Genomic DNA, 12,461 nt, shown 5'->3' on the forward strand with positions numbered 1-12,461 from the left:
TTGTCTTAGCTAGTGACACAAGGCTAACCTGTGGCTCAACACGTGGCCAGTACATCTCAATTAGCAACCAAAGCTAACTCTCTTGCTGTACTTAGAAACACGTGGTCACCAGGCCCCACACACACAAACACATCTTAATTAGCAACCAAAGCTAATCTTTTGTCTTCACCACAACACACACCTCACACACACACCTCACTGTTTTGTATATATTTCAACTGACATTATTCATTTTTATCTTTGTTATAATAAATTCACTTATTGTTGAAACTGTGTGTTTATTTGTGTTCCGATATTTATGAAGTCACACAATCTCAAAAGAATTCAAAGGTGCATATAGGTTGTGTAATATGGTAAGTGATCATAATAATTTGGAATATACCATAATTTAGCTGTTTGGTAATTTATTACTAAGCACCAAAATTAATGGTATTAATTAATGAGACTGATCCAATGAGACTGATTCCATGAGTGATTTAATGAAATGAGACTGATTCAATGAGACTGATTCAATGAGAATGATTCAATGGTATGATTCAAATGAGACTGATTCAATTTTAATTATTAACATTCAGATTTAATGAGATTGATCACTCAATTACCAAATGCACCTACAAAAATATGTCTGAGTAATAATATATGCACCTCACCACGCTACTGTATTAGACTATGTTCAGACTACACCCTGAAACGACCCATATCCGATTTTTTTGCCCATATGCGACCTGTATCCGATTTGTTATTGACAATCTGAACGACACAGATCCGATTTTTTCACATGCGACCCAGGCCGCTTGGATATGTGGTCCTAATTCCGATGCATATCCGTTATTTTCACATGCGACTGCAGTCTGACTGGACAGGTCGCATTCATGCGACCTACACGTCATCAACAAGAGACAAACGTCACTATTCTGCGTTGGCTAATCCCCCCTCTTTGATGGAAAACAACAACATTTGTACAGTTTTCAGAATTTAAATAGACTTTTATAGAATTGATCAAGCTAATGGTGGATTTGGTAGGGACCTGGATGTTAAACCATCCTGTATTACAAGATTATAAGATTGTTCTGGAAATTTCCAGTAATTTGACACCTTCGGTCTCATTAGTCTGCTGCCCACATTAATCAGATTATTGTGTGAGTTCTGCCACTGCCACAAAAACCACATCACCAGGTCTCGCCTCATCTCCATGCTTTACTTGCAAACTTGAAGAGTGCGCTTTTTTTTTGTTTATGTATTATGTAGATGTGCTTATTACGTGTCAATTTGCGCATGCAGGACACTTTTGGGTCGTTTTCCGTTCATATTGGAGATCACATACAAGTCTCATATAATTGGTAATGTGAACGGCCTAACAAAAAAATCGGATTTCACAACAAATCGGATATGGTTCGTTTCAGGTTGCAGTCTGAACGTAGTGTTAAACGTACTGTACATTCACGTCAACTACTGCACAGAGCTTTATAAATGATCTCCCAGAGTTATCAACTTTGATTGGGTCACTGTCAGTCCCTGCAGAACTTGATCAGGCAACTGAATGCTTAGTCAACGTTCCGCCATACTTTAGATAATGTAGCTCCTCTTAAAAGGAAAATGGTCAGAGACAAAAAATTAGCACCCTGGTATAATGATGACACTCGCACTTTAAAACAGACCACTCGAAAATTGGAACGTAAATGGTGTCAAGCAAAATTGATAGCATTCAAATTAGCATGGAAGGAGAGCTTCCTGAAGTATAGAAAAGCCCTTAGTGCTGCTAGATCAACATATCTCTGCTCCCTAATAGAAGACGGAGGTCTCAAAAGTAGCCGGTCAGCGGTGGCAAATCGGCGTCTGTAGGAGGATTTGCCGCCGTCTTATTTTTCACAGAGTAAAAAAAATATTTTTGTTTATATATCTGTACAAAACTGAGCAGCGCGCGATGTGAAACTAAGTTTCGTTCAACTAAATAATGGCCAGGGTTCCTGCTGGTGCTGGTCACAGATGAACATAATCCATCAGTGATGAAGAGAAAATTACTAGCAGTCGTCACGGTGACGAAGGTGTGTCATCATCATCATGAGTCATCTTTTATAGGAATCCCTCCGTTTGCTGAAATCCAACCCCAGTGAAGAGACTTTAGGAAGCCGGAGTGTAGACAATGAGCGCGTGCTTGTGACCAATAAAAATCGACTACACAATGACCACCAAGCTTTTGACCAATCACAGTGCGTCTTAATCGGCCTGGTGTGGAGCTGTAATCATCTCTGCGTGAACCAAACAGTGGTGCAGTCTAAACTGGCGATTTTTTTTTTTTGCAAGCTTCTTCAAGCACTAAAATGATTCAAGTGCCGAAACAGCCATGGGGGAGACACACTCCGAGCCCTTACTGTCCCCGAGCACATCAGGCAGCGTCAGTAATACAGGGGTTGGTCAAAAAAACCTGCTAAACTAAAAGCGCTGTTAGCCAGCAAGCGACCGAAAGGGAGCTCCGTTTCTGGGCGAAAGCCCCCAGGGATTTTCACCCTCAAAAAACATAAGAGACTAACACTACGTTCAGACTGCAACCTGAAACGACCCATATCCGATTTTTTTGCCCATATGCGACCTGTATCCGATTTGTTATTGACAATCTGAACAACACAGATCCGATTTTTTCACATGCGACCCAGGCCGCTTGGATATGTGGTCCTAATTCCGATGCATATCCGTTATTTTCACATGCGACTGCAGTCTGACCGGACAGGTCGCATTCATGCGACCTACACGTCATCAACAAGAGACAAACGTCACTATTCTGCGTTGGCTAATCCCGCCTCTTTGATGGAAAACAACAACATTTGTACAGTTTTCAGAATTTAAATAGACTTTTATAGAATTGATCAAGCTAATGGTGGATTTGGTAGGGACCTGGATGTTAAATCATCCTGTATTACAAGATTATAAGATTGTTCTGGAAACTTCCAGTAATTTGACACCTTCGGTCTCATTAGTCTGCTGCCCACATTAATCAGATTATTGTGCGAGTTCCGCCGCTGCCACAAAAACCACATCGCCAGGTCTCGCCTCATCTCCATGCTTTACTTGCAAACTTGAAGAGTGCGGGTTTTTTTTGTTTACGTATTACGTAGATGCGCTTATTACGTGTCAATTTGCGCATGCGGGACACTTTTGGGTCGTTTTCTGTTCATATTGGAGATCGCATACAAGTCTCATATAATTGGTAATGTGAACGGCCTAACAAAAAAATCGGATTTCACAACAAATCGGATATGGGTCGTTTCAGGTTGCAGTCTGAACGTAGTGTTAGTTTGACTTTTGAATATGCAATACCAAAACCGGCCAGTAGATGGCAAAAGTGCACCTCACCAAAATATGCTACATGTAGCATTTAGGATTTCTTTTGATATCAAGTTTTGCTGCTAAGCTTTGTCCTTAAAGGTCCCATAGCATGAAATTTTCACTTTCTGAGGTTTTTTAACGTTAAAATGAGTTCCTCTGACCTTCTTAAGTCACCCCAGTGGCTAGAAATTTCATAATGTGTAAACCAAACTATGCCCAACATTTGAGAATGGCTGGTCAAAACGGCGTGTTGATAAGCTCTTCCCTTTACTACGTCAGCAAGGGAGATGATCCCCACGCCCCCCCTCTGGATTCCCACCCACTGTATGGATTGCCCGCCCAGTTGTAGTGAGGAGACCATAGAGGACACAACAACATGGCATTACCTAAGCGAGCGAAACATGGAAATTGCGCTGTACATGGATGTGACAACACAGAAAAGAGTCTGTTTTTACTGCCGACGGGAGAGCCCCTGAAGACGCAGTGGCTTAATTTTATTTACTTCAGTAATACGCCGTCGAGTCTACCTAAGACGGTGTATGTTTGTCGGAAGCATTTTCCTGAGGAATGTTTCCACAACTTGGGACAGTACTGGGCAGGTTTTGCACATCAACTGTCACTGAAGCCTGGGTCCGTACCAAGCATCCCTGCCACATCAGCAACAAACACCGAACAAGTAAGTGTATAACTGGTCGTTTTGCCGTGTTTTAAAATCGGTGCGTTAGCCTAGCAATGGCTACATTAGCTGTGCAGCTAACCGCTTCCTGCAGTTAGCCAGGTAATCTGCGCTACAAAACTAAAGAGCATGCAGCATGCTCTGTTAAACTGAGTTTAGTCTGGAAATTGACTGTAACTTATGAGCTTATGTTTGACTATTGCTCCGCAATGCATGTCTTCTGTTGGATAAGCGCTATGTTGCTGTAGTTGCTGCTTCTATCCTCTTTAGTTATGAAGTGCGTGTTCAAGCCTAGGGTATTATACGTTCGTAAACTACCACTCCGAACACTCTCACTCTCTGTTCTCTGTGTCACGTTGAGTTTACGAAAGGAGTCCGAGGGAGAACGGGGTTTTGTCTTAGCAGCGTGGCTACAGGCACTGATAGCAGCAAGTATGTGTGTGCGCAGCTTGGTCAAGCCCCTCCCCCTCCCCCCATGGCCCGCCCCCACCCTCTACCCTTCCCCGCCTCCTGCTTCTCATTAGCAAAATGACGCACTGGGAAAAGCACTGAAATGGGGCTTTCTCCCAGGAGGCTATATTTACGTGCCGAGGGTTCATTTCGAGAAAGGCTGCGGATATAACATCCGGAAGCCTCCACGAGCCCGTTTAAAGCATCAACAAACCACCATGCCATGGGACCTTTAACAGGTTACAAATTGAACTACAATCACAAGGTGAACTGTTACAAGGGTATGTGAAATTCAGTCTAGCATTGGAAAAATAAAATCTTTGTAACCATTTAATTTAGGGTACATTAAAAGGACAGTGGTTTACTTTTTAAACAGTTTTAATAATTCAAATAATTCAACAATTTCAACATTTCAATAACTTTTAACTTTGTTCATCAGAAATAATGGAAAATTAAATACAAAGATATTAATAGAAAATAGAAAGTCAAGTGTATAAATTATTTATACACTTTTATAAATTATTTATACGTTATTTTTTTTTTACACAGATCGACCAGGGGTTGCGCGAGCGTGAAGGAGAGGTCGTGTTCTGCGAGAAATGCGCACCCCCGTACTATTTTCAAGTCACACACACGGTCAGTTATGGATGCCGGTACATCAGATGTTGTTGTTGCTCCTGGTAAGCGTGTCGTGTGTGGGACAGCGCGAACAGCTGCTCTGTGAGCAGGGTCTGACTAGTGTCTAGGAAGAACCTTTTTGCCGCTGGATGCATATATGAGCTTCTTGGAGCACAGCGTGCAGAAGCAAGCGCCTGGCTCCCTCAACTTCCTACACCAACTGCTAAATGGCTTGCCATCTCGTCCAATCTCCTCCAGCCATGCCCAGCGCCATTTATTCTTCAGACCTTTATCTACGGCGAGGGTATTTTCCCCTGCATCGTCCCCACTCCATGAAATGCCGCTCTCTGTACTCTGAAGTTGCTCGAGGCACGTTGTGTTAAGACCCGCCCCGTTTTACTTCTGATTGGCTAATACTGTTAGTTTCAGAGCCGGAGAGTTGCGCTTCTTTCCTATTAGTGATGGGAATTTCGGCTCTTTTTCGGGAGCCGGCTCTTTTGGCTCTTCTTACTATAAGGAGCCGGCTCTTTCGGCTCCCAAACAGCTCCCGAGATTTTATTTTAATGGCTGCAATTAACTAGTTAATTAATTACATTATTATTTATATTTTATCAATAGGATGTTTTCCATTTTATTTTTTAGTTTTTGTAGCCATTGTAAAGCTTTGTAAAGTATAGCAGTGCAACAATGTTCTAGCTATAGAAATAAAACTTACTTACCAATTAATAAATTATTTTCTCACAAACATAATGCAAAACTGTGTTATATTACCAATATAAAATACACAGAAGATATCAACTGTTTATCCTTTATGGCTTTATTTCACACTCGACCTTGAACAAAATGCCACAAAATAAATTATGAAGTATAAATCAGGCCTAAGAAACTATGAAGCAAAGTTGGAAATTATTTTAACAAACACAGAACAATGTGCAACAAAATCTCATCTCATTATCTCTAGCCGCTTTATCCTTCTACAGGGTCGCAGGCAAGCTGGAGCCTATCCCAGCTGACTACGGGCGAAAGGCGGGGTACACCCTGGACAAGTCGCCAGGTCATCACAGGGCTGACACATAGACAACCATTCACACTCACACCTACGCTCAATTTAGAGTCACCAGTTAACCTAACCTGCATGTCTTTGGACTGTGGGGGAAACCGGAGCACCCGGAGGAAACCCACGCGGACACGGGGAGAACATGCAAACTCCACACAGAAAGGCCCTCGCCGGCCCCGGGGCTCGAACCCAGGACCTTCTTGCTGTGAGGCGACAGCGCTAACCACTACACCACCGTGCCGCCTGTGCAACAAAATATTTTATTAAATAAAATATTAAATAAAATATTAAATAAGTATATAAAATAAGTATAAAAAGTATAAAAGTACAATGAACAAAGAAGTAAAAATTACAAAGAAGTGTCAATAACAAAAAACTATTTACATTAAGGCTGCACAAACTCCCAGAATAAGTCTTTAGTGGAGATTGGCATTGAGGAAAACCAACGCTACGTTCACACTGCAAGGCTTAATGCTCAATTCCGATTTTTTTGTGAAATCCGATTTTTTTGTGAGGTCGTTCACATTAACAAATGTATGCGACTTGTATGTGATCCTCAGTATGAACGAAAAGCGACCTAAAAGTGTCCCGCATGCGCATTGCAGGATACGATGACGTCACACGCAGTGAGCATGGCCAGTGTTTACGGAAGTAAAACCGCCCGGTTGGTATGACCCATCCAATCTAGCTTGAATAGCTGTATCCTCCCAAATGGAAATCAGCTCCCTAACCTCTGCGTCCTTCCATTGAGAAGATTCAGAACCTTCACAGCCCGAAGCGTCCCTCGCATTGATGTCATGCGCAGGGGCGCAGATACGGTTTTTGAACTGGGGGGGGGGCAAAAAACTGTGGGGGGACAAAGCTGCCAGCAAACCAACCCCAACCCCGATATGCCTGTCAAACTTGTTGTGGGTTACCATAGAAACCAAGCTCAAGCTCGCAACCTGTGCAGTCTGCGCAGCTCAACCAACCGAATATCAGTCTTTGTTTTGTTTTATGTGAGTTGTTGCAACTATGTATACACTGCTGTGCACCTCAATAAACCGAATGGTAATTAGTCTTTTGATTTTTCCGTGAGGTTTGCCTTATGCAAAGAAAGACAGCATAGACGTTTTTTCCTCCCTATAAGTGGGGGGGGGGGACCGAACGAAGTGAATTTAAATCTGGGTGGGACGAGTCCCACCCGTCCCACCCTCTATCTGCGCCCGTGATTATGCGCCATGTTGTTGTAACTTTTTTTGAGAGACCCGCCGCCTACTTCAGCGCAGAATAGTGACGTTTGTGGCTTGTTGATGACGTGTAAGTCGGATGAATGCGACCTGGCGGTTCAGACTGAAGTCGCATATGAAAAGAGAGCAATTCCAGCGTTATGGACGTGACACTTGAACTCAAAATGGCAACAAATGACCCAGTGCATGTTTTATTGTCTCCCAGTATTTAAAAAAGGTGTTGCATATTTTAAGGCTGTACCATACTGGAGAAGTGATAGAACAAGAACAATTCCCATAGTACATCTAGGGCATGCCAGAAAATGCCAATAAAAGATGCGTTATGGATGTGACAGAAAAAGTATCACTTTTCTTGGGTGACTGTACATTTTTATCAAACTCTGTGAAATTGTAAACCTAATGTCGAAATGGAGATATCCGTTTGATAGAGGGGTCCAAGGTGAATATTAAAAAATCTTTGTTTAAAATATTTTGTATTTCATGCAGAGTTTCGGAAGGAAAAGTCAGCGTTATGGATGTGACGAAATTCCGTTATGGATGTGACGCGTCTGAAATAGACATGGCATATGTTTAGAAAATCAGCAATTTAACCACCATAACCCTTTGAAAAACTCTCTAAATATCAGCTAAAACTATCAAAGTTCTTAAATAATATTTAGGATGGCTATTGTTTTGCTGTTTTGTGGATTTTAGCATACATTTCTGTGGCTTGTGGCAATAATATAGAATTGTACATGATCAAAGTTGATTTTAGCTTGGGTTTTACATTATAAGAAAGAAAGACTGACAGTGACATATTAGGTTGGTTACAAATTGGTTCAACTTATTCACATCTGTAAAATACAGGCCTAGGTGAGATCTCTGGGAGTGGTTTTGATGTATTACATGTTGCTTTATTTTTGCATGGTGAGGTTGACATTTATATGGAATTGCCCAAGAGCGGATAGGAATCGGAATTAGGACCACATATCCAAACGGCCTGGGTCGGATTTGAAAAAATCGGATCTGTGTCGTTCATATTGTCAATAAAAGATCGGATACAGGTCACATATGGGCGAAAAGATCGGATTTGAGTCACTTCAGCCTGCAGTGTGAACGTAGCCCAAGTGTCTCAGCTTGGAAGGGCTGATTCTATTTATCCTCTCAGTTATAATCTGTCCTGCTTTTGAAAAGATCCTCTCTGAGGGGACAGATGTTGCCACTATACACATCCTCCGTGCCATCACGTGTGTAAGCCGTTGATAGAGTGCAGCCTTGGTCTCCCACCAGCTTAGTGGATCTGCGTTTCGCTGTAACAGGGGCTCCTCAAGATAGGACCGTACTTCCATTATGGAATCTGCCGTGGGATTCCTGCTTGCAGTGTCTCCACTGGCCCGCTCTTCAAAAAACCTCCACACAGCAGATGCTGGCTCCTCCGGCACATCCTCTGCTGCTTCTTCTCCCTCTTGGCCCCCTTGTAGTGACTGGCCAATTCTTGCAGCTGCTGTGGTTATTCTTTGAAGAGCTTCATCGAGTGCTCTGTTGTCGTTAAACGCCACTTTTTTGTAACGGGGGTCGAGGACGGTGGTTTCTCTGTCTCTCTCTCTCTCTCAGGCACCTAAGGACAAAAAACTAATTCGGCTCCCACCGAAGAGCCGGCTCCCGTCGTTCAGTTGAAAGAGCCGGCTCTTTGAACCGGATCGTTCGCGACCGACACGTCACTATTTACTATCATTGGCAGAGAACGAACACACTCGAAAGCCATGGGGTTATCGAACGTTTTTTTCCTCCTAATAATAATAATTATATATATATATATATATATATATATATATATATATATATATATATATATATATATATATATATATTTTTTTTTTTGCCCGCAGTCAAGCGCTGCACGCCGGAAATCCGGCAGGGGGCCGGAGTACTTTAATCCCTGTAAAAGTGCCCGGAGTTGGAGAAACACCTATGTATGTGATTTTTTGTTCTATTTATTGTCTACTTTCTTGTCTTTAATTTTTAAAATCTTTTTCAGAAGAGTCATTTTGGAATGTTGCCCTGAAATAAACTCCGCCCTCTTTCCCATAATGCAACAGTCAAAACAACATGGCTGCCTCCTCTCGGGCGCATTTCTGAGCTTGTCCGCAGGTCATGTGCCCAGTTAGACAGTTTATTTGATATTACTGCCCGTGTGGATGAAATGTTGTGAGACAGAGTAAGAATAATCTTTTTTATCACCTTTTTAACGAGCTCCGCGTCCTTTGCGCCCGCTGTTGAAATGACAGGTGAGTGGGTTTGAGCTTGCTAGCAGTCCTCCACTGTTTCCTGATGGCCAGTGCAGTGTTTATTCCTAACCTGTGCAGAGAACACACTGGCTGGCCTGCATGGACAACATGTACAAGTGTTCTCTGTAATGTGTGATCTAGTGAGCTGATTCCTGACTGAATGTGTCAGGTGATTAAGGTGGTGGTATTATGGGCTCAGAAAAAAAAGTGCTCTTGTTCATTTATAACTTGAAAGTCAGTAAATAATAATAATAGAGCGACGGCTACAATTATCGACACCTTAACCATCTTTTGGCCCTTGCAAAAGCAGAAAAGATTTTCAGTACGTCAATTGTGCATGAATAATTACTCAAACTTCCACTGGGGGAAAAAAAGAATTGATTCCCGATTACTTAGTGTATCAGATCACGTGACACAATTATCGACATTCAGATGATTATTTATATATATATGAGTGATTCCACGCTTATGGGTAATATGGCGATATGGCGATGGGTATATACAACGTCTCATCTCATCTCTAGCCGCTTTATCCTTCTACAGGGTCACAGGCAAGCTGGAGCCTATCCCAGCTGACTACGGGCGAAAGGCGGGGTACACCCTGGACAAGTCGCCAGGTCATCACAGGGGTGACACATAGACACAGACAACCATTCACACTCACATTCACACCTACGGTCAATTTAGAGTCACCAGTTAACCTAACCTGCATGTCTTTGGACTGTGGGGGAAACCGGAGCACCCGGAGGAAACCCACGGGGAGAACGTGCAAACTCCGCACAGAAAGGCCCTCGCCGGCCCCGGGGCTCGAACCCAGGACCTTCTTGCTGTGAGGCGACAGCGCTAACCACTACACCACCATGCCGCCCTATATACAACCTGTTAACAATTAAATTTTACTCACAGTAGTGATGAATGATTTATTGCTAGTTATTAATTGTAACTTTGAGAGATAATTAAGATAAAATTAATGCTCAATCCATATTAAATCAAAAGTTATTAAATAATCATTTTGAAAAAATCGTCAGATTCGCAAGAGCTGTTGGGGACATTCTCAGATGCATTATTTCACATGGCTCTCACATGGCTCTAATGCCTACTATCATTGAGTTTTGCATTTATAAATTCAATAAGGGGACGTACCTTTGAATTTTATATATTGTTATATATATATTTGTGTATATATATCGATTTAGAAACATTTGAAAATACGTTGAACAGACGTTTCCGTCCCGTCAAAAATACACACGAAATGGGTAGATAATTAATTTTACCATACAAAGTTTGGATAATGGATATTTTTGAAAAATGGTAGAAAACACTTAGTTTTCTTATATAATGAACAGAGAACGTCTGCGTTATTTTTTTATCAATTGTAATCACTTTCAATGCGAGTGTTCGTAAATCCGTCAAACATTACGTTCTGTTCAATTACCGATAAAAAAAAAATTGCCCGGCTATTTAAGATATTGCTGTTTAGAGAGTATATATTTTTGTGCGGTCTTTTATTTGACGTCATCAAATCATGTGTACACAAGCAAGATGGCCGAAGCTAACAAGAGGTATGTTTCCCGTCAACGATATGTTTACCATCACGCTCCGTTACATTAACCAAGTCTGGACGTAACGTGTCTATCAATTCAAAGTATAGTCAACTCCTCGGCACCTGCTTAGTTTCAGTCTATTTCTAATCACTTATTTTAAGTAACATGTAGGTTAAGTACGATAAGATATACCTCAAAAATAGTTAATCTCGGTTTTCACGATTTGACATGTAAACAGACGTGATGTTGGACATGTTCAATCTGAACAGACGTATAATTTGACAGCGACGATCGCACGTTAATGCGGGTATCTCTGTAGAAAAGTGTAGAAACAGAGGAAACTGATATGTTAATATGATATAAGCTCATGATTCTATACAAATGACTTTGGTCAGTTTTCCTACATTATATAACTGAATCCTAGACATATAAACTCATATTTCAACTAATTGTGAACCTCTTAAACCTATATTTTGATAAAATTTGAACATCCAAGAAGCCCATATTTGCCATCTTTTACCCATTAAAAACCCTAATATTTTGGATATGTAAGTCTGGGAGGCCTAGTTTAGAAACTGTGAAAGATGTTCTGTTTAACTGTAATCAAAACAAGGAAGGAATTATAATTTGATAAGCCTATGAGTTCCAAAATGATGTCTGTTGCATTACTTCTGTTACGATTGTCCATCTCGCGTCTGTTACAAATTAATTACAATCTAGCTATATACCATGTTAATCTTATTGAAAGAATGTGCATGTTTATTCTACTACACATGTTTATTAATTATATTTGCTAAAACATCACCTTCCTATGTTTCAAAAAGCCAACCAGTCTTTTTACATTTTTGTATCAGACAATGTCATTCTATTGGTGTCAAACATTATTAAAAAAAAGCTGATGTAGATTGCTACATTTAAAAAAACCCTCACTGTTATATTCTAATATATCATGACTTTATCTATACATAATAAAATACAGTTATAAAATAATTCTACATTGTTAAAATTGAGAATCTATATGTCCACAACACTTCTGTTACGTTCTGACTTTGGCATATAAATATGTTTTTATTACATCTCAGAAAATTAAAGTTATCTTTTAACATATCATTCATTAAAGATTACATGTTTTGTGACCTGATGGTAAAAAAAGAAATGGTTTTAGGTGAATTTTTAAAAATAAGTTCATGTCCCCATTTCAGTACCCATAAGCGTGGAATCACTCATATAAAAAAATCAGTATGTGGTATTAAGTTAACAAAACAGTTTTTATTTACAATTTGTTTTACATAGATT

The 12,461-nt window shown here is 40.7% G+C and overlaps 1 protein-coding gene across 1 annotated transcript in view; it reads left to right on the forward strand.

Moving 5' to 3' along the window:
• Positions 1 to 9,436: 9,436 nt before the first annotated feature.
• Positions 9,437 to 12,461, forward strand: part of tyw1 (tRNA-yW synthesizing protein 1 homolog (S. cerevisiae)) — a 244,943-nt gene continuing 241,918 nt past the window's right edge. The window contains exon 1 of the mRNA XM_060943676.1: positions 9,437 to 9,621. Coding sequence (XP_060799659.1) covers positions 9,615 to 9,621 — 7 coding nt within the window. The 5' untranslated portion in view covers positions 9,437 to 9,614. The remainder of the gene's footprint in view (positions 9,622 to 12,461) is intronic.

The sequence above is a fragment of the Neoarius graeffei genome, chromosome 17 (assembly GCF_027579695.1).
Source record: "Neoarius graeffei isolate fNeoGra1 chromosome 17, fNeoGra1.pri, whole genome shotgun sequence".
NCBI lineage: Eukaryota > Metazoa > Chordata > Actinopteri > Siluriformes > Ariidae > Neoarius > Neoarius graeffei.